The sequence below is a fragment of the Procambarus clarkii genome, chromosome 55 (genome assembly GCF_040958095.1).
Source record: "Procambarus clarkii isolate CNS0578487 chromosome 55, FALCON_Pclarkii_2.0, whole genome shotgun sequence".
NCBI lineage: Eukaryota > Metazoa > Arthropoda > Malacostraca > Decapoda > Cambaridae > Procambarus > Procambarus clarkii.
Window position 1 is genome coordinate 19,237,479 of NC_091204.1, and position 21,861 is coordinate 19,259,339.

The 21,861-nt window shown below is 42.2% G+C and overlaps 1 protein-coding gene across 1 annotated transcript in view; it reads left to right on the forward strand.

Annotated features, from left to right (window-relative positions):
• Window positions 1-21,861, forward strand: part of LOC123756237 (Fanconi anemia group J protein homolog) — a 70,577-nt gene that overhangs the window by 39,044 nt on the left and 9,672 nt on the right. Inside the window, exons 6-13 of the mRNA XM_069305621.1 lie at window positions 2,987-3,193; window positions 7,947-8,171; window positions 9,215-9,399; window positions 10,609-10,731; window positions 12,908-13,016; window positions 13,287-13,411; window positions 16,280-16,525; window positions 16,704-17,803. Of these exons, the coding sequence (XP_069161722.1) occupies window positions 2,987-3,193; window positions 7,947-8,171; window positions 9,215-9,399; window positions 10,609-10,731; window positions 12,908-13,016; window positions 13,287-13,411; window positions 16,280-16,525; window positions 16,704-17,803 (2,320 nt within the window). The remainder of the gene's footprint in view (window positions 1-2,986; window positions 3,194-7,946; window positions 8,172-9,214; window positions 9,400-10,608; window positions 10,732-12,907; window positions 13,017-13,286; window positions 13,412-16,279; window positions 16,526-16,703; window positions 17,804-21,861) is intronic.

Consider the following 21,861-nt stretch of genomic DNA (forward strand, 5'->3'; position numbering starts at 1 on the left):
TCCTATCTCATCTGACATTGATCAGGTTCTTTTTCATGTCTGTGGTTCATTTGGGTACTTAGCTTCCTCCTGTGTCCCCTTGTGCATGTGCCACCCTTGGTCACTGCTCCATCCTTGTTTACTGTCACTTCCCCGCTTGGTGGGGTTGCGTCGATGGCTCCTAACAGGGGTGTTAGGTGTTGTGGGTTGTGTTTGGTCACCTTGCGTGTGTCTTCAGTGACTTTCCTTTGTCCGTGTATCTTGTTCTTTGTTGTCTTGTGGGGCTCTGCCCTGCATTTCGATGCTTTTGGTTTCGTTTGTCGGCACGTGGGTCTTTTCCCTATCTGGACACTCATTCCTTGCCTATCTTCAGTGCCTGGCTGCACCCTGATATCCATGATGTCCCTTGGGTATGTGCGCCCTCCACTACACATTTTGTGGATGGTTGTATGCATTGCATTCCCGGCCGCTCTTTGGTCCGTATTCGGGGTTTTCCTTGCCTATTTCCAGTTTTCCTCCTCCTCTGCTACACTTGCCAGTGTATCTGGGTTGGTGCTTCTTGACTATCCTGTTGTTGGGTACTTGGGTGGACCTCTGTCCATGTTCAGTTCCCTGCTTTTGGACTACCCGGTGTTCCGTTTTGGTACTGAGTTCCTACGCTTTTTCTTTGTAATGTCCTGCAGGATTAGGTGTTGCACTGTCTGTGGGGGGTTGTGGACTTTTGATTTACTGCTCCTGCCTTACTGATTCCTTTTCTTTGAACAGGTAGCTGGGGTTCCGGTCCTGGTTCAGATTTTTCTTTGTTCCTTTTCCAGAACGTGTGTGTTTGCTTTCCTGCAGTTCATGTCCTGTGTAGTTCTCCTCATGGATGCCTCAGGAATGTGTGCATCATTCTTCCCTGCTGGAGCTGGTTATGTTGCTCCTTTGGGTTGTGGGGTCGCTGTTTTTCGCTTCGCGTTTTACACTTTCGTTCGTGGTGCTTGTTTTCCTTGTTAGCCTCTGTCTGGGCCCTGGCTCCTTGGTGTTTGGCCTTGGACCTTCAGGGGTCCCAGGGAGGGGGGGGGGGTCCTCCCGGACGGGGCATTTCTGCTCGCCCGGGTTGATTCTTTTCGGCTCGCTGGGGTTGGGTTCCTGGTTTCCCTGGCGGATGTTCCTTTTGGTGTTTGCCTGCCTAGGCAAGACCTGCTGCTTTCCTCGGTTCCAGTTCGGTGGGTCTTCCCACGGCTCCGCTTCTTTTTGCGGATCGGTCCTGCTCTGTACAGAGCTGGTTCGTTCTTCCCCTCGAGTTTTCATGTCTGGGGTTTTTGTCTTTCGTTTCTCGTCGCTTGTGTCGGCATTGGTGGGTTCATTGTTGGTCTCCCCCCTGCGTGTTTCGTCTCAGGGGTGGTGTGTGGTTTTCCTGGCGGTCCTTCCGGTTTTCCTATCACTGCGAAGGGTTCTTCGATCTCGAATAGGGTTGGCTTGTCTTCCCTTCGGGGTTGTTCTGGGGTCGTCGTCTGGGACCATGTACTGTCGCCTCGTATTGGGTGGTGCTGGCGGAGCCGCTCCAGCTTGCGTTCGGTGTTACTATTCCTTCTGCTCCATTCCGCTTGCTGTCTTAGGCATTGTTTCACCTCCGGCCAGCTCTTGCGTTCTGGTGCCGTCCTGGTTGTTGGCCTGGGTGGTCTCTTTTCTTCTCATTTTGGTCCTTGGGTTGGGCCGGGGGGTCCTTCCTTTGTTGTTCAGGTGTGTTTTTTCGCTGTTCTCTGCGCGTCTTGGCCTCTGGGGTCATGGATGCATTTTGGTAGTTCGCGTTCCCTTTCTTCCCTTGTTCCTGTTCGGGGGTTCGGGTCCGCAAGGTTTTTGTTTCCCGTGGTCTTGGTTTTTTAGGTAAGAGTGCATGGTGTCCGCCTCACGGATCCTTCCCTATTTTCCTTATCTGTGGTGAGGTAGTTCTGGGGAGCCAATGGGGCTCCCCCCCCTCCAGAAAATCAGCATTGAATGTAATGAAACGCCATTTTCTGGGCGAGTCCCGGAGGCTCCCCGGCATCCATCCCTCCCTCCGGTCGGCGGTGCTTTTCGCGTATTTTGACATCCAGCCTAAGAACTGCCAGTTGGATCACCGGCTCGGAGGGTCTGGGGCTCCCCCTTTCCCCTCCCGGGGAGGGGGGGTTTTGTAGATGGTGACACGGCGATGTAATGATGTCATGCTAGTTTGATAATTTTATTTGGGGAGTTCTGTCCACTCGTTCGGCTTTCGGTAGCAATATTTTTACCAGAATAGGGGTTTGTTTTGGGGCGCCTACCTTTCTGGGTGGCTATCCCGGTCGATGGCAGACATAGAAAGCTCCCAACCACAGGGGGTTTCTATAGGCCATTGCTCCTCGTGCCTCTCTGAGGGGGGCCAGGTTCTGGCTCGTGGTTCCTGGTAGGCAAGAACTCCTAGCACTTTGCCTGATGCCAGAAAGTTATACATATCCATTCAGCCTGGATAGCTCCTGGGAATCTCCGGGATTCACCCAGAAAATGGCATTTCATTACATTCAATGCTGGTTTTTTCCTCTTTTAAAAGTGCTGTACCTCAAAATTTGAGTTATTATCGTCTTATTTTCTGTTTTAGTTCATTCCACTTATTGACTGCTCCTATACCAAAGAAATGTTTTCTCACATCTCTATGGCGTATCTACCCATCATTCAATGCTTATTTTATTTAAAAAAAAGTACATTTGATAATGTTACATGTTTCTTGTATACATTTAGATTTTTATACCTTTATAGATACCCGTATCTTAATTACTTTCAGCATTTTCAACGTGACTGTGTTTGCATCAAGAAAACAAGATTAGGAACTAAATGCAGAATAGAAATTTTTTATTTTATTTTATTTAATTAACAAAAGTCTTCCATCAGTTAAAAAAAAAAAAATTTAGTCAAATATTAATTTTCCTGAGTATATTTAGTAGCTTTGCTACACTTAATTATACTGTACTCCTAATATTTTGACATCTGTATGTTTTATATGTACTAGGACTGTCTGGCTAAACTAATGGAAGATGTTGACCTAGAACATCCAGACCCAGAAAACAAATTTGGGGCCCGGATCAACTCTACAACATCTACATTACTGAAAAATCTTTTTCTTATGTACCATTTCATGTTTATGGATAACATGAAATACCGTGATGATTATCGAATTGCACTAGTGAAAGCTCAGACTAGGAAAAAAGGTAGTATGGTAAGTTAGCTTTGAGTGTTTTGTTCTTTATCCATACTCCACTTATCATGAATAAATTTTGGCTCTTGGAGGAAAAATTAATATGTGTAGTTATGCTTCTTGTCTTGTGGCTAAGAAAGGCATAATTATTTTTCCCTGCTTGAGAGTGTTCATGGAGACTGTTTCCCATAATATTGCTGACTTCTTCTGGATCATTTTGTGATTACTTAATTTTCTCCAGTAAATTTACCTAACCACGTGGACAGGAGGATAGAGCGAAGGTCTCGTTTCATGCAGATCGGCGTTCAATCCCCGACCGTCCAAGTGGTTTGACACCATTCCTTCCCTCCATCCCATCCCAAATCCTTATCCTAACCTCTTCCTAGTGCTATATAGTTGTAATGGCTTAGTGCTTTCCCCACAACTTCTCCTCCTCCAGTAAATATTGCTGCTGTTTGCTGGAGGTGCCCTTTCGGTATTGTCCAGAGCTACCTTCCCCTGGAATTACCCAAACGTTAGGTACCACACCAGACCCTACTAAATAATGAGTTCCTAAGGGAGACCAGGACCAAAATCTTACTCCCCCTCACAAAAGTCTAAGGATACAAGATCACTACAGTGCCAAATGAAAAGCCACAAGAAAGACAGAGCCCCAAGATAAGCAACTGCTTAAACAACAGTTATAACCTTGAGTTTAACTACAGTACTGAATGTACATTCTTGGTGTTTAGGCCCAACTGCTAATTAGCACCACTTCCTTAACAATATAGGTGAGAAAGTGGTGGAGGCCAAAACTGTCAGTAATTTCAAAGTGTTATATGACAGAGTGCTGGGAAGACGGGACACCACGAGCGTAGCTCTCATCCTGTAACTACACTTAGGTTACACCCTAGTCATTTCATGCACCTGGTGCTGTTCCTCAAGGCTCCACACTGCTCTTTGGGCATCAGAATCTCATTTAAGTGTTAGTCATCCTTTGGATTTAGTTCGTTGTGGGGACCTGTGCTTATGTTTATTCCTGACAGATCTTGTTTGTGTTTTTCAGGCCAATCTGGTTTGTGTGCCTTGATTACTTGTTCAGCTTGGCTGCTAGTGACCAGAGTTGTTTTTTATTGCTGTCGCTGGCATTGCTTCTACCATTGGTCACCATTCTCTTCCTTGCTGGAGGTTTGGGAGTACGCCCTTTGGGGTCTCTTTCTTTCCAAGGGCTTGCAATGTCACCAGTTGTAATATGCAAACAGCCCCAAGTAGTAGTGAGCTTAAGAAGCATCAGTCACAAATGAATCGGACAGTGACACCTAATTATCCACTGAATGATATTTAGCTATCTTGAGGGGTACCCTATCTTAACACTGGTTTATATGACTCGTTTCACTATACTACTCCTAACATTGTCATAATTACAAACAAGTTTCAGGAGTTCCAATGGGGATTTTTGGGCATCATTTTGCATACTTAAAACAAAATAATTTCCGACATATTGTACAACTACTTGAGTGGTGTAATTCACATAAACATTGAGTTTGCTATGCTTAGCGGCACTCATAAAGAGTCTTCATTTAACCCTTAAGTTGCACAAAGCATACATATATGCCCTGAGTAGGAGCTCAATTTCTGAAACCTGCTGAAACACTCAACATTTTTGTGCATAATCTACTAGGCATATGCTCCAACTTTGTCTAAATGATCACCAACGTAACTTGAAAAACAAGAAAATAAAAAATAATTATAACATTGAATATTGAAAACTTCAGATTTTGAAATCGGCTACAAAAATATAAAATATCACCAATTGTTTATTTGGTGTTATTATGCTCTCAGAATAGCATATGATCTTCATTTTTATAGATTTAAAATATAATATAGGTTTTCAATATAGCTTACTGTAAAAAAAATCATCAATATGGCATTTGAAATATGCGCCAAATTTAGACAAAAAAACCAGCATTGAATGTAATGAAATGCCATTTTCTGGGTGAGACCCGGAGGCTCCCCGGAGCTATACTGGGCTGATGTGTATATATTAGACCGTGGCAACAGTCAATCGAAGGCCTGGTTCTAGGCCTACCAGGGACCAGAGCCAGAACCTGGCCCCCTCAAGAGGGGCACGAGGAGCAGTGGCCTAAAGACACCCTCGTGTAATTGGAAGCAGTCTTTGTCTGCCATCTACCAGGTCAGGCACCCAGAAAAGTAGGAATTCCAAAACAAACTACTGCTGATGTTCTTGTTTTGTTATGCCTGCCGGGGGTCTGCCAGGTGTGGGGGTATGACCACTGGTAGGTTTTTGGTGGCCCTCCACTAGGTCCCCGTGCTTGCACACATCGCAGGGGTTCTGAGTCTCGCAGGGGTTCTGAGGAGACTTCTGAGTCTCACCTCGCCTTGTGCGAGTTTGAAGGTTGCTCTGTCCCCCTGTTTTGGGGTGACACTCACAGTCTGCCTCCGCCTTGCTGCTTGTTGGGGTCAGTGACATCTATGATCCGGAGTCCTGCGAGTGATTTTCTTTGCTTGTACTCCATTCACCCAGTCCACTGAGACTGATATTTGGGTGCAGGCAGCTTTAGTGTTGCATGCAAGGTTTAAGTCGCAGCAACATTTGAGGTTGGTTGCTTTTCCGGATGCCCCGCAGCTGCCCCCCGCTGAATTATACTGGTAGTGAGACTTGGGTGGCTTCGGGGATTGCCCCTTCAGGACCTTCTTTAGGCCATTGCTCCTTGTGCCTCTCTTGAAGGGGCTTGGTTCTGGCTGTTGTCCCCGGTAGGCCTAGAACTCCTTTGATTGACTATTGCCACGGTCTAATATATACACATCAGCCCGGTATAGCTCCAGGGAGCCGAAGGGGCACTCCACAGAAATTTACAACTCCAAAAGTTTAGGATTTATGAAAAAGCCATTCTGAAGGGATTGTAGAACAGACAGCTAAGCACATAATATGTCAAAATGATAAGAATCGATCTGAAACTGGAATTTTAGAAGCCACTCAAACATTGAAGCTATAGTTTTAGAGATAATTGAAGTTGAAATTATTGACAATGAATAAAAGTAGCTCTAATTCATTAATTTACTTGTATGTTTTAATAAACATTGTTTGGCATTCGTACTCGAATATGTGAAAGTTGTAGGTCAGTATGTGTTAAAATGAAGTCAAGAAAAAATAACCCCCCCAAAAACAAAATATAGATAATTATAATAATTTGGGGATATATTTAGGATATACTTTATATAAGTGAAAAAGACCTAATCTGGTCCCTAATCATCAAAACAACCTAAAGAGATAAAGAAAATATAGTTTGAAATCTGTGAAAAAATCAGCCCCAAAAAATTCAAAGTCCCAAGTTCTGCAAGTTGTGACTAATTTATTTGTTGACCAATTCATTCTATCATCACATAGTTAGGGATGGGTACGCACCCTCCAGGATGTAGAGGTTACAACAAAATCAGATAACAAACAAAGGAGATAAAAAAAAATCCTCCCCCCCCCCAATTTTTGGGGGACATTGGTGAAAGTAACAGATATTAACATTGGGCAATGTATTTATATGATATATAATAAAATAGAGCATAACAACATACTTACTCATTATTATTGGTGTTATTATATATTATTCAGCAATGCTATAAAGGCATCAGCTGCATATCCACTTTGTGGACACTTCTTACTACTATTGTTCTTCTTTGTGCATCGGACAGGTGCTTGTGTCTCCTTATTACTACATTATCCCTCAGTTCCAGTTAATAGAAGCTGGTCTCCTTATCAACAAAATGTTCTTCATTTTATAAAACTTGTCTCAAAATCAATTTCTGAAAATATTTTGATGAAAGTTAAACGATGCTGAAGCCAATAGGTTGGAGATTTGTTTAACTTTTTAAGTAATTTTTACATGATTTGAATATTTTTGGCTTCCTGGCCCTTATGCTGTAGCAGTTTAAGGGTTAAGGCTTGACACACCAGGGATGAGTTGGAATATCTCGTCTCTTAGATTCAGCCTCCACCTGTCCAGGTGGATCAATCTGGGCTATGCCTCTTGGGCAAGCCACATTTATACAAAATCAACGGTATGTACTTTTACTCACAAGCTCGTGATGCCTCATTCACACTTATCCTCACCTTTGACCACAGGTGGCTGACCACTGGGGTATTACCATGTATGATTCCCAAGGTTCTCAAACTACAGACAGGAGGAAATTTAATGATAAGGATGATGGTGATATAGCTTCTATAGTTTTCAACACACAGTTGGGGTCACATGTTAATGAATTACTACGGTACCCATGCAATTGTTGCGGTTGCCCAATGCCCTTTTATTATTTATCTTTAACTTCATGCAGTCAGGCTCCTGTAAGACCATGCTACCTCTTCCTTATTCTTATTGTGTCTGGTTCTCTGAAAATTTCATTTTGCACAAACACACTTTGGAACTGTTCGTTTAATGTTTCACATATTTCCTTTTAATTTTCTGTGAATCTGTTTCCCATTTTCAACCTCTGAATTTTATCCTTTACCTGCCATTTGCTTTTAGTGAATTTATAGACTAGGTCTGGTTCTGTTTTACATTTGTCCCCTATCTCTTTATCAAAATTTCTTTCTGCCTCTCTTCTCACTGCTGTGTTGTTGTTTGATACTTATGTACAATACAATAAATCAAAACAGTACATGTATCCACATGTACATAAGGGTTTCATAATGATTTTTCATAAAATATAAGTTACATTTCTTGAATTAAATGTTTATTAATAATGAGTTATGCTAATACACTTTTCAAATATTTATCAACAGACTGTAGGTGGCTGGTTTGGCAGAGGAAAATCTACAGTGGAATGGGTATACTCTATTAACTTTTGGTGCCTTAACCCTGGTGTAGCGTTTAATTCTGTTGGCTCCAGTACTCGTTCCATCATCTTGACATCAGGAACTCTGTCTCCGATGAATTCCTTCCAGTCTGAATTATCTGTCCCCTTTAAAATACAACTGGAGGCAAATCATGTCGTTGACAAGAACCAGGTACGTGTGACATGAGTTTTTAGTCAGGGCCTAGCAGTGGCTCCTTATGGCTCCCTGTGGCCCCCTATGGCTCCAGGGAACCACCGAGGTCCCAGTAGAAAGATGCATTTCATTAGATTCGACTATTATTATTATTTTTTTATTGGTTCTTATCACTTTTATTTGTTAATGAATTTCAGCATTTTTAAAACCTAGTGATTTCAGAGTCCATATTTTTATCTAACTAATAAGTGCATTGTGAATATGTTTTTGTTTGACTTGTGAAATACAGATGAGGTTTATTTTACTGAATATATTCCAAATGGTTTCTCTAATTATTGTCTGTGCATTGTCTTTCTCAAGACCAAGTTTGAACTACAGTAGTTGTCTTAAGTGAGAGAATGCCATGAGGAGCAGACATCTAAAGGTGTTCACAAGAGAAGCTTTTCTTTGGTGGACGAGGTTTAAGACTACTGTTAGTTTCTTGAACCATGTCATAGCCAACAAAGGCAATCAGTCCTTTGTAGAGAAATCACAAAAATATAGTGCAGTATAAAATACTCATATTAGAATAAAAATACAGGACAAACAGAAAGCCAATTCACTTAATAAAACCCAAATAAAAACTGCCTCAGGGGTTCAGTTTCCTACCTACTCCGATATTGACAACAAAATGAGCAAAATTGTGAGGAAAACTGCACGAGTTTTGTTAGTCTTGCAATGAGCCAGCCACCATAGACCTGGTGACGTGCCTGAGACTCCTGCTTAGTGTAGTGTAGTGTGTCCTGCTTAGTGTTATGAACCAGGCAGAATGTAGTGTTAATTTTGTACATTTTTGTTGTGCTTATAAAATTGTGTATGTTTTTCAACCTCTGATTTTAAATTAGTATGTGTTAAATAAGATGCATTGTGAATAATGTAGACCATTCTCTTTACATTATATTTGTATTTGTTTAAATTTTACTATCCTTTAGAGTAGTTTTTCCTGGTTCAATAAAGTTATGAATTATGTAAATTAAAGAAGGATAGGTTATTTTTACTGAAATGTATTTTTCTATATGCAGGTGTGGGTTGGAACAGTAGGCAGAGGACCGACAGATCAGTTGCTGCAAGCAACATATCGTCATACTGAAACTTGGGAATTCCAGGATGAACTAGGACGTTTGGTATTGGCTGTTTGCAAGGCTGTGCCACGAGGAATACTCTGCTTCCTCCCTTCCTATGCCATGCTCAACAAATTAGTTGATAGGTAATGCTGTTGTAATATTGCCAATTATTGTCTACTTTGTGCTACTTACCTGGTTTCTATGTAATATGCCATTATAACTTGTATGTACAAAAAACAATGAGAGGTTGTGCCATACCCAGAAGGTTGTGTCATTGTGTGAAGGAGGCCTGGTCAGAGACTGGGCTGCGGGGCTTGACCCCCACAATCAACACAATGTAACTGCAGGGTACCCATGCATTGTAACTGTTTGTCTTTGTCATGTCCATTGTAAAAATGAAGAAATGAGTGCTGTTTAGTTTGAAGCTTAGACTAAAATAGAAAATGTATGACTGGTGTGACATATAGATGTCAAGTGTTAATTACCTTTATTGACTGGTATGATATTTCAGATGTCAAATTAGCTATTAGATGGCATATATTTCCCTATTGTCGAGGACAAGAAGTCTGTTAAACTTATCAACGTACCCCTTGGCCAAGTATACACCTTACTCAGCGTGCAACTCACAACAGTTTACTAACTCTTGAATATTACTACTACTAGACTACATTTACTGCTAGATGAACAAAGGCATCGGATGAACAGAAACGTACCCAAACTTCTCTGTCCTGAAGTGGGAACAAATATGGATACCTTTAAATTGTGATCCGACTTCACTGATCACTGTGCTACAGCTTATGGCTGTATGTTACCTCTTACAATGCAAGCATTATAAAAATAATAAAGAATATAGAACCTATGTGGTTTGGACATGTAAAGAAATTAGGTAATGGCAGATTGATGATAAGATGGTAATGAAATACTTTAGTGGAAAAGAATGAGGTTGTAAGGTAAGATGATTAAAGATATGGGTGAAGGGTGGAAGAAAAAGGTGCAAAAAGTTCAATTAAAGAGAGGTAGAAGGACAGGGTGAGAGACATTAAAGAAAAGGATAAAAGAAGAGTCAGTTATGTATGGATAGATATGATGTACAGAAACCCCAACAAGCCACTAACCCCCCCTGCTCTTCAGAAGGAAATGTTGTACACGTACTGGATATATCTTTGAATTTACCTGAACATCACCATCTCTAGTGACTTCAGAGGGAACAGAAAACCTTTGAATTTTCCAAGGTCTTTCTCCTCAATTACAGATATATTGATGTATTTAGATTTGCATTCTAGGATATATATACTGTTTTCCATCTCACATTATATTTTCAAGTACTGTATACATTTGTGTTTCTTTGACAGATGGCAGGTTACAGGGATATGGAATGAACTGAATGAAGTAAAAGTGGTCATTACTGAACCACGAAATAATGAACAGTTTGAGGAAGCCATTACACTCTTTTATGATACAATTAAAAACACTGGGTAAGCACATTTGAGAAAATGACTTGTCATTTCACGTTTTTTATTGTATTTTATTCTAAATGTTGTTTTTTGTAAGATAGAAAAGAATTGTTAAAACCAGATATAATTATAAACTGCAGGAGAAAGGTTCCAGAAGAAGGTGTTTGATAAAACACCTAAATGTTTGAAAATTATTTGAATATACCAGTTTAAAAAATGATTAGACAATGCAATGTATTCCTTGTCTATCTTTTTATATTCTTATGAACTTATATGGGTTATCATATTCCCTTTCTTCTTGTGTTTTCCAATATGCTTGTGCTTAACCACTGTGCTGCTCGCCTTCCAAATACGGCACACCCCCCTTCCCCCTGTGCACAGGAAATAAATTCTCGGGAAAAAATTCTTTTTGTTTTTGAAAATGTTAAATACCCTTCCCTGATCACAGATATGTAAAAAAAAATCGAAATTGTAATTACTTTGGCTGCAATGGGGTCCGGAAAATGGTGTGTGACATCATGATTTGGTGATCGCCCGTGACGTAGACTCCCGGAACCAGTCGCCTGCCAGCTTCAACATGCACGAGTTGCCACAAATATTTTTTTGTTCATTTTTTGCGTACATTTCCAAATACATTTGTTTTGTTTTTTCTTGAAAATCCTGTGTAATGAACACGTACACGATATTATGGCAGTAGAACATCCGAACTGTCCCAAGACACCGTGTTGTGTGTCTCAAATGTGTCCACATATATTGCTCATATATCCAATGTTTCATGTTCATTTATGCATATTTATAACATATTTACACGCTATACACTCACACACTATATACATTCACCATCAACACAATTGTTCACCATCAACACTCAGAACTCCACGAGTGTGAGCTGCCACACCCAGCCAGCTCTCCGGCCCTCACTCCTCCAACACCTTAGCTTACTCCTTATGCCTTACTCGCCAACATTGCTCCTCCCACCATACTGTTATTGTTTTTATTACACTATTTACACACATTATGTATACATATCTACATGTTTTATTCACCATATCTATACAACTAAACCAGTATACACTGCATGAGAAATCACACAGCAGCCAGCAGACGACTCTACGAGTACGACGCCACCTCCCTCACCAAAATGGATCCTCCCAACATACTCCTGTTGCTGTTATTACACTATATACACACACTGTATATACCCATGTACATGTGTGTTCACCATAGCAAACCACTAAGCTAGTATGGTGAGCAAAACAAGAGTGGCTGCCACACACAGTGATGCCATCTGGATTCCCTTCCCCTCACCAAAATTCCTCCACCCACAATACTATGCACATATGTACATGGGTATATACACACACTGTATATACCCATGTACATATGTGTTCACCATAGCGAACCACTAAGCTAGTATGGTGAGCAAAACAAAAGTGGCTGCCAGACACAGTGATGCTATCTGGATTTCCTCCCTCCCTTCCCCACCAAACTTCCTCCTCCCACAATACTACACACAGCGCTAATTATCACCACAATCCTGCTATTATCACAATCCTGGTCACTAAATCTTGTAAATGAGAATTGACCACAAGTTTATTTTGTAAAGTAACATATGAAGTCATTTGAAGATTCCTAGATAGACGAAATAATGCTGTGGCTAGCGCTGTGAACATCGTGAACAGCATTGATTCACTGATATTTGAACATTGCACACAGTCATTATTACACTCAGGCTCTTCTGTAATACTATCATGGCTAAATAATACCAGTTATATATATATTTTGACATTATTAGGCGATGCTGTGGTCACAAGCTGAACAGCAGTGCTGTGAGCTCAAGCTGTGTGTGCCAGCCTTGGTTGCTCACTCAGTACTGAGGCTCTCACACCTGGGAATGTTGCCCACGATTTTTTTTTTAAATGATGTCTGTTTACAAGAGCCCTGAGGAAGCAGATGTGAACCCCATGTAGATGCGGGAGTTTTGAATCATACACTAAAAATATAAGATCCCGGAGGTGCTTTGCGCACCCCCCCGCTCCCATCAAGTGCCAGCAGGCGTGTAGTGCAGTTCAGTGGTTAAGATATTGTACTTGTACTTGTTAACTCTCAAGCCTTATAAATCCTTATAAAGTCCTAGAGAAGTTGGACAGGTAAAAATGTTTTTCTTAAAATCTGTAAATAATCTTGTTTCTTTCAGAACAGAGAATTGTGAAGGGATTAATGGAGCTTTCTTCATGGCAGTGTGTCGTGGGAAAGTTAGCGAGGGTTTAGACTTTACTGATGATAATGCCCGGGCTGTTATTGCTGTAAGTTTATCTGGAGAGAGTTCTGGGAGTTCTTCTACTCTCTGAGCCCGGCCTGAGGCCAGGCTCAAAGTTTACAACTACTCCCAACCTGCTATTACTCTTGTCATATCTACTTTTCAAGATGTGAATGAATTTAGCTTCCCCTGATTGAGAACTTTAATATGTGTGTGTGTTTAGTATTTAACTGATGACAATTTATAAATAAACAATGAATATTCCATATTTTGCATTTAGCTGTTATTAAATGTTGTCTTGATCTTTCTATTTCAGGTTGGAATACCATATCCAAATGTAAAAGATATTCAGGTTGACTTAAAAAGGCAATACAATAATGAGCATTACAGATCACGTGGCTTGCTGACTGGGGGTGATTGGTATGAAATTCAGGCATATCGGTAAGTGTATTGGCATGTCAGCTTCTTTTGTACTTCGGTGTTCTTGTTCCCTCCCATCTACTAGGAATGAAGTATTTACAGACTATACTTGAAATAAAAGAGGTAAGAAAATCTGAGTTAACAATAAATACAGAAGGCCTTCAAATTTGTGGTATCATGAACTTGAGGAAGGACAACTGGCTGCCTCAACCTTACAACACTCCAGACCTGCCAAGACAACCAAGCCCTGGAACAAGGGACCAGGTACACAGGATCAACACAAAAAGTGCATCTACATGAACATCCCTTGTGGCATGCAAGTAGTGACAGATAACTGCAACAGGACAGTGTGTGAGATGCACCCTTGGCTGAACAAACTTAACCTCGGTTACCAAGGAACTCCCTCCAGAGGGTCGAAGTCTCATTCTTCCCCAAAAAAGACGATGCAGTCTGAAGATGAAGAGACCAAAAAACTTTGACAAAAGGAGCAAAACTTCTGCTTCCGAAGAAGTCCCTGAAATTCAAGCAAGAACCAACGGGATGAACATCTTCAAAAACCAAGGCCAGAGAGAACAGAAATTTATGAAAATGAGGTAAAAACAGGAAGGAAAAAATACAGTCCAAAGACTTATAAGATTCTGGAGCAGAATGAGATGGCTGAAGGTAAAAAACTTCCAGAGACAGTTTAACAAATGGAGACAAAGAAGTGTCCACAATGCACCTGGAGTCTGCACGGATAGTTCAAGCAATAGCAAAATGGGGCTCCGTCAGAGAAATCGGAAGACCACCTTAGCCAGACCTGGCAAAGTTAAGTCAGCTGCATAATCACTGGAGAGATCTTCTGATAATCTGTGTGCTCATCACCATCAGATGAATGCAAGACATGAGATGCTGTCCTAGCATCCCAAACAAGGCCCATCCAGGGCTAAACTTGCATCAGAACTAAATGAGATTGCCTCCAATTGATGATAAACCCAAAACCTGCCAATTAGGAAGAATCCGATCCCTGGCTAGCAGAGAAGCATAACAACTGGATCTGCTCAACCCAAGGGAAAGAATTAAAAAATAGAGTTCCAGGGATTGAAACCTGCAGGTGTATCAGGACATCCCACTAAGCATCCCAAGGGTCCAAGGTCACCATGCAAAAGCCTGAGGACATGACCAGGCGAACGTGACAGTAATCATATGGAAAGTCAGACAGAGAATGAACTTGTTCACAACTGAAAGGTCCAGTGTGAACTGGGGTTCCAGTGAGTTCCATTAGGGGATTGGGAACAACCAGGACACCTAATACAAGGAGATCATCCTCGCAATCACTCCAATGTCCAACAGTCCTGCTATGTTTCTGTGGAGTACACAGTTAAGGCTGGACCCATAACACCCAAGGGTAATGTTACATATGCAATCACACACAATACTGTTTCTGTATTGAATATATATGTACATGTAGTTTCTCATGCAGAGTAAAGTGGGATGTAAAGAGTTTCTTTTGTATTAATTTGATATAAATAATTTAATTAAAATATTATGTAGTCATTATGTACTTAATTTTACAATATTTTGGATAATTATAATAGCAGTACAACTTCTGTAACTACAATTTATGGAAGTAATGGCATATATATATTACTGAATTAATCAAAATGGCAGCATTTTGAATTCTAATGTCAACATTTTGAAGCCATATGCAACCCATCCTCCAAAAATGATAGAACCTATAGCTGTTATGGAAGGAATGAATCTATAGCTGTTATGGATGGAATGAACCTATAGCTGTTATGGAAGAAATGAACCTATAGCTGTTATGGATGGAATGAACATATAGCTGTTATGGATGGAATGAACATATAGCTGTTATGGATGGAATGAACATATAGCTGTTATGGATGGAATGAACATATAGCTGTTATGGAAGGAATGAACCTATAGCTGTTATGGATGGAATGAATCTATAGCTGTTATGGATGGAATGAACCTAAAGCTGTTATGGAAGGAATGAACCTATAGCTGTTATGAATGGAATGAACCTATAGCTGTTATGGATGGAATGAACATATAGCTGTTATGGATGGAATGAATCTATAGCTGATATGGATGGAATGAACCTATAGCTGTTATGGATGGAATGAACCTATGACTGTTATAGATGGAATGAACCTATAGCTGTTATGGATGGAATGAACCTATAGCTGTTATGGATGGAATGAACCTATAGCTGTTATGGATGGAATGAACCTATAGCTGTTATGGATGGAATGAACCTATAGCTGTTATGGATGGAATAAACCTATAGCTGTTATGGATGGAATGAACCTATAGCTGTTATGGATGGAATAAACCTATAGCTGTTGTGGATGGAATGAACCTATAGCTGTTATGGATGGAATAAACCTATAGCTGTTGTGGATGGAATAAACCTATAGCTGTTGTGGATGGAATGAACCTATAGCTGTTGTGGATGGAATGTGTCAATTTGGATGGTTGTACCCACAAAAGTTTACATTTTGCACTATTGAAATGCTAAAGAGCATACCAAAAAATGGAACAAAGTAACCATAAACCTAACCTAATCTACCCTAGGCCTAAATAAGCAATCCTATGCCTGACATGCAATTTTAGGCCTAATTTAGTACATATAAATACAATTCTAGGCCTAGGAAGAGTTAGGTTCAGTGCTTACCTTCTTTCTCAGGAATTCTACAAAATTTATAGTTCAAAACAGGGACTTATTTTGGGATGCAACAGTCTATCTGTTGCTCTTTCGTCTTTAGTAACTATAGGTATTATCATTTTTAATGACATGATGGGGGTCACAGGGAAGCATTTTGAAGTCAAATAACAACATTTTGTAACTAGAGGGCAGCATTTTGAATTTTTTTCCTTTTTCAGAGCAATTAATCAAGCATTGGGAAGATGCATTCGCCATCGTTTTGACTGGGGTGCACTCATATTGGTTGATGAAAGATACCAACGAGGCAGTTTGTCTAATGGATTGCAACAAAATAAATATACCCGTGGCTTGTCCAAGTGGGTGAGGAATAAAATTGTTCACCATCAGAATTTTTCAGAAGCCCTGTCCAAGCTCAATGAGTTTGCAGAAAGTATGACTGCTCATCCTCCAGTGAATCCTGAAAGGTTAGAAATGTGTATTTTGACTATTCACATCATGTATTTTAAGATCCTTTATGTCAAGTCTAGTAACTGAATGGATTTTGTTTGTTGATTAGCAGTGTGATTTTTCCTTGTATAATTTAAAGTAATTGTAATGTTTGGTTAATACTAATATATCTAATTGTGAAATGTATATTTACAGCTTGGATGAAACAGTGCCTGCATTGAAAGAGATGGATATATCTGAACGTCCTCAAACCAGTCCATGTGCTTCAGTAGATTGTTCACCAAGAAAGCTTAACTGGGCTAATAAATCTTGTAATCAAAGTCCTAGACAACTTGAGTCAAGTTTAACTCATACAAACCGTCTTTTAGCTAACCATGCAGGTGCTAGTATTTTTTCTGTGCCTAGTAATATAAATGAAATTAACATTGCCTCGAAAGACAAAAGTATAAATAATAAGAACATTGCCTTGCAAGACAGCACTGACCCGTGCATAGGTGCAAATTTTAGTTCTAATATGTTTAATGATCCAGAAACTCAGCTTTTTGAAGACTTCATGGATAAGGAAGATCTTATATTACCATCAGGCAGACTTCCTTTCACATCAACCCAGCTATTAGACTCGAGAAAAACGGTGTCATCTCAGGCGTCTGATTTTGTTAGTGCCTTAACCCTTACTAAACTAGACAATTCAAATCCATCTAAAAGAAGAAAATCCTCATCATTAGGAGACAAAATAAAAACAAATAAAAAGAAAGGGAAAAGCTTAATGGATTCTGAAACCCCCAAAACCTTTACGGATGGTGGCTACAAGTTTCAGTATATAGATGCCAGTGCTAAGTGTAGTGTCTCACCGTTAAAGATGCTTATTGAAAATGAAATAAAAGAAAAGAGTCCATTAAATTCTGGAATACTGAATAGTGATAATAAAAAGAACCAGTCCAATGCTGTGAACATTTCTTCAGCAAAGAAAAGCTTATTATTTGGGACAACACAATGTGGTGATAAAGTTGATGATGAGGCATCAGTTAATCATCAAAAAACCTATTCCCCACAACTCTTCGACTCGGAAGATGATCAGCATGTTATGTCCCCTTTGAAGCCTTTATTAAATGTTGTTGAAGCTACAATACATGATAAAGACCTATCTTTCATGCAAGACAAACACAGTCCAGCAAGTAAAATGAGGACTAAGGATTTCAATTCTCCTGGAAATCTCGGATATAAATCAAAACCAGATGGAAATGTAACACTAACTACCAGTCAGACAAGCACTGAAATCAGCAAAGAAAATAGTGGTAAGTACTAGTTAACATTAAACAGAACAATATTTTCATTGGTGCATGCCATGTAACCAGCTTCGTACTTGATTTACTATCATTTGAAGAGTGTTCTAACTTTGGTGTCGGAAGTCGTTTGTAAGGTAATTTAATTATCAACAGAGAGTATTATTTTATTATATAGTACATGAAAGAGGTACAAGGACATGATAGGAGATGGAATTGGAGGACACAGTGAAGGAATGTACCCAATCTCTTGGACGACTGGGAATTAAACGCTGACCTGCAAGAAGGGAGACTGTCACTACACAGTACTGGCCATTTTCATGGGTTGGGGAATTAGGATCTGTCACACTACACTAAAACATTCACAGCAATTTCCCATTGCTTCATACAACTAATTGTAGAGTATTTCCTGTTATTTGTCATGTAAGAGGTGTGTTGGTCCTCTTAAATTGATTTTTCCTAACTCTTTTCACATGCTGTTTTTATGCAATCCCTGCTTACTCAAACACTCAAACATCTTGTCTCAGCTGCTTCTTGGCCTTGCTCTCCATTCTTATGCTTCTACCCCAGATATTTAAACTGATTGCTTTCTCAACTTCTCCATTTACCTTTATTTCACATAATTTCTCATTCACCTCTATTTCTGGGGGGGGGGGAGCCCCTTCAGCTCCCCAGAGCTTACTAGGCTGATATGCTAATGTCAGACTTTGGCATCAGTCATGTGTATGGAGTTCTGTGGGCCTACCGGGGACCACGAGCCAAAACCTGGCCCCCCCCTTCAGAGAGGCATGGGGAGCAATGGCCTATAGAAACCCCCCATGTGATTGGAAGCATTTTATGTCTGCCATCGACCGGGTCAGGCACCCAGAAAGGTAAGCATCTCAAAACAAACCCCTATTCTGGTGAAATTATTGCTATCAAAAACTGAACAAGTGGATAAAACTCCCCTAGAAGAAACGAGCAAACAATCCTGATGTCACATGTCGCCGCGCCGCTGTCTGTGCAGCTCCCCCACTCAAGACCAGCGAAGCCCTGCCCGACCCCGGAAGGGCAAGCCCCAGTCTCCTCACGCCGGCTATCCACCCGTCAGTTCTAAGGCTGATGCTAAAGGCTGAGGTCGTGTGCTCTGGCTCCGGTGGTTGTTTCAGCACTGTACTTAGTGTGTGGTGTGTGAGTTGGGAGTGATTCTCCAGTACCTACTTGGGCTGCATGCGCCTAGGGTTTCCTTCCCTAGGTGCCCTTTAAATACTGCCCTTGGGACTTGGGGCCTACCTTTCTCAAGTTCCTTGGGTTCGGCCCCTGCTAGGCCGTTTACTGCTTGGTTTTTGGCCGCCCTTTGTGTGCTAGGGTGTTTTGTTTACCTTGTTCGCCTTGGGGTAAGGGGGCAGTTTGCACTGGTAGGGGCGCAGGGTACTGCGCAGCTTGTTTTCACCTATCATAGCGGCCAGCTCTGTTTCGCCTGGGTACGTTGTCCTCTTTCGGGGTTATTCTTTTTCTTTTTGTTTGTCTGCCTGGTGGGGGGGTCTGCCTTGATTCTTTCCCTGTGTACCCTGTGTACTAGGTATTCTTCTTTCTGCTAGGTCCCTGTGAGTGTACATGTCCCGGGGGTTCAGTTCTTAGAATGTTGTTTGGTATTTGTGGGCGCCGGTTAGCAGTACCCTGCCTGGGGTTACCTGGGCGTGAGTCCCAGTAGGTAAACGCTCAGGACCCTGGGAAACCCCTAGGAGGCGCGTGGGTCCGATGGATGTGGCCCTGGAGTCCCCTCCCCCCCTCACTTTGTGGGAGTTCGAGGGTTGCTCTGTCCCCTTGTCTCAGGGTGACTCTCATTGTTTTGCCTCCATCTGCTGCCTGTGGGGTCAGTGGCACCTTCGGCCCAGAGCCCTGTGAGTTTTGTTGCTTGTTTGTGGCTCGATTACCCAGTCTTATGCTGACTATGCGGATGCAGGCAGCACGGGCATTGCCAGTTTTCAGTGGTGCAACGTGCTAGGTCGTTTGCTCCCTGGGAGCCCCGGGGCCGCCCCGTTTTGGACGGTGTGACGGGGCTTGAGGGTGTTGGACGCTTCGGTTTTGTTCCTTCCATGCCCCCTTGTCTTTCCATGTTATGGTTCCACCCATCTTTTTCTCCCTGCATCCGGATCCTTACCATTTGTGGGTTCGGGGTCAGGGCAGGGCTTCACTGGTCTTGAGACTCGGGCGGTCTTGGGAATTTCCTCCTTTCAGGATAGCGACGGGGGCATTCGAGCCTATTCCTCCAGCCGTGTTGTATGAGTCTGCCAGTGGGCTCCCATCCTTTGTAATTGTCCGGTTGCCCGGGCTTTTTCTTGTGAGGCTGGGGCTATGGGGGAACGCCTCGGCCCCGGGACCTGCCTTGTGGGTTCCCGGGGCTGGTGAGGGGCTGATGTTTGGTCCCCTCGTCTACCCTTTGGGCGGGGCTTGAGGTTACGAGGAGTGGGGTTTTTCTTCCTTCCCCCCCCTCTCCATACATGGTTTTGGGAGTCGCCCCTCCCCGGGATCAGCTCCTCGTCCCTTGGATCCGTCGGGTTCGTCCTGTTGGTGGGTACGTTTCTCCACCCTTTTCTTGGGACGAGCCTTCACAGTCATGTTTCCCTCTTCTCGGGGTTCTGTATGACTTTTAGTCTCGGATGCGACTTTGCCTTCCATGCCTTCGTGCTTCACGTTTGCTTCTTTGTTCTGGAAGGATCTGGTAGGTTTTTGTTTTTTCCCATATTCTTGGAACGTCTGTCTTCTTCCGGTACTTTCTGGGGCTTGCTGGTCCTTGTCCAAGATTTTCGTTTTTCGGTCCTGTTTTGTTCTTTCGTGTTTGTCTCTTTCTCTCCGTGCAGTGTGTGCACTGTCCTGCGCTGCCCAGGGTTGCCAGATTGGGCTTCTTGTAGCCTGGTTGGGCTACTAGGGGGTGCTCCTTTGTAGCCCAACTGGGAAGCTGTGCTGTTTCTTTTCGCTCCTTCCTGCTCTTTTCGCCTACGGTTGGCGGCTGCCCTGTGTACTCTCATATGGGATTCGGTCGTTAACAACACTGTTTTGTCTCTTTTCTAGTCACTTCGTGGTTTCTTTCTTCAGCTTGCGACTTCTGGCGACCCACGTCTGGCAGCCCTGCTGCGCATGCACTGTGGTTGTTTGTTTTGATACGGGCGGTGTGCACGTGTACTGGTGTTTTACGTCCCTTTTCTCTCGGGTGCTTCACCTCTCACTCTTCTCCATTCTCCAATCCATGCCCGGTAGCTCCTGGGAGTGTTCTGGATTGCTGCTATGGGGCGGACGCGGGGTTTTCCCTGCATATGGGTGTGGGGCTCCTCTGTCGCCTCTACCCTCTTCTCCTGCATGTGCGTCTCTGCCTTCTTCCACTGGCAGTGCTCCCAGAATCTTCTCGGCTATGTTGTGTCGTGACACGTTCGTGCCTACGTTCTGCAGGTGAGTTTATGTGGTCTGGCTTCTCTTCAACCAAGCGTTGGTTAGTGATTTTTGGATACGAATATACGAACATCGGAACATAGGTAACTGCAGCAGGCCTAATGGGCCATACGAGGCAGCTCCTATTTGTACCCATCCTGTCTCACTCTTATGCATGTCCAGCCCATGCTTGAATCCAGATAGGGGCCATACCTCCACCAGGTTACGAGGTACAATGGTGGGGGTATATGTTATGGGGTAAGTGTTCCTGTCTGGATGTTCTGAGGTGACATTTTGCTTGCAGTTTTCATGCTGTGGATGTGTGTTGGGAATTGGTTGTGGATTTTTTGTTTGGCCCTTCCGTGCTTCTTCCTGTGGCCTTACTTGTTCAGCTGGGTTCATGGTTGCAAAGGGGGTCGTGGCCTCATTTTTTATGGTCTTATCTATGTCACTCTTTCCTTGCACGTCTTGCAGTGCCTGGCTTAGACCTTCCATATATATATTGGTTTCTCTGTACGGTACTTACCTAGTTGTACTTCCCTAGTGTTGTGGGAGTTGGGTTCTGGCTTTTTGGTCCCGCTTCTCACCTGTTATTTGCTCATGTGCAGGTTCCTAGGTCTGCTGGGCTCTTTTCATATCTGCGCTTGAAGCTGTGTGTGGTG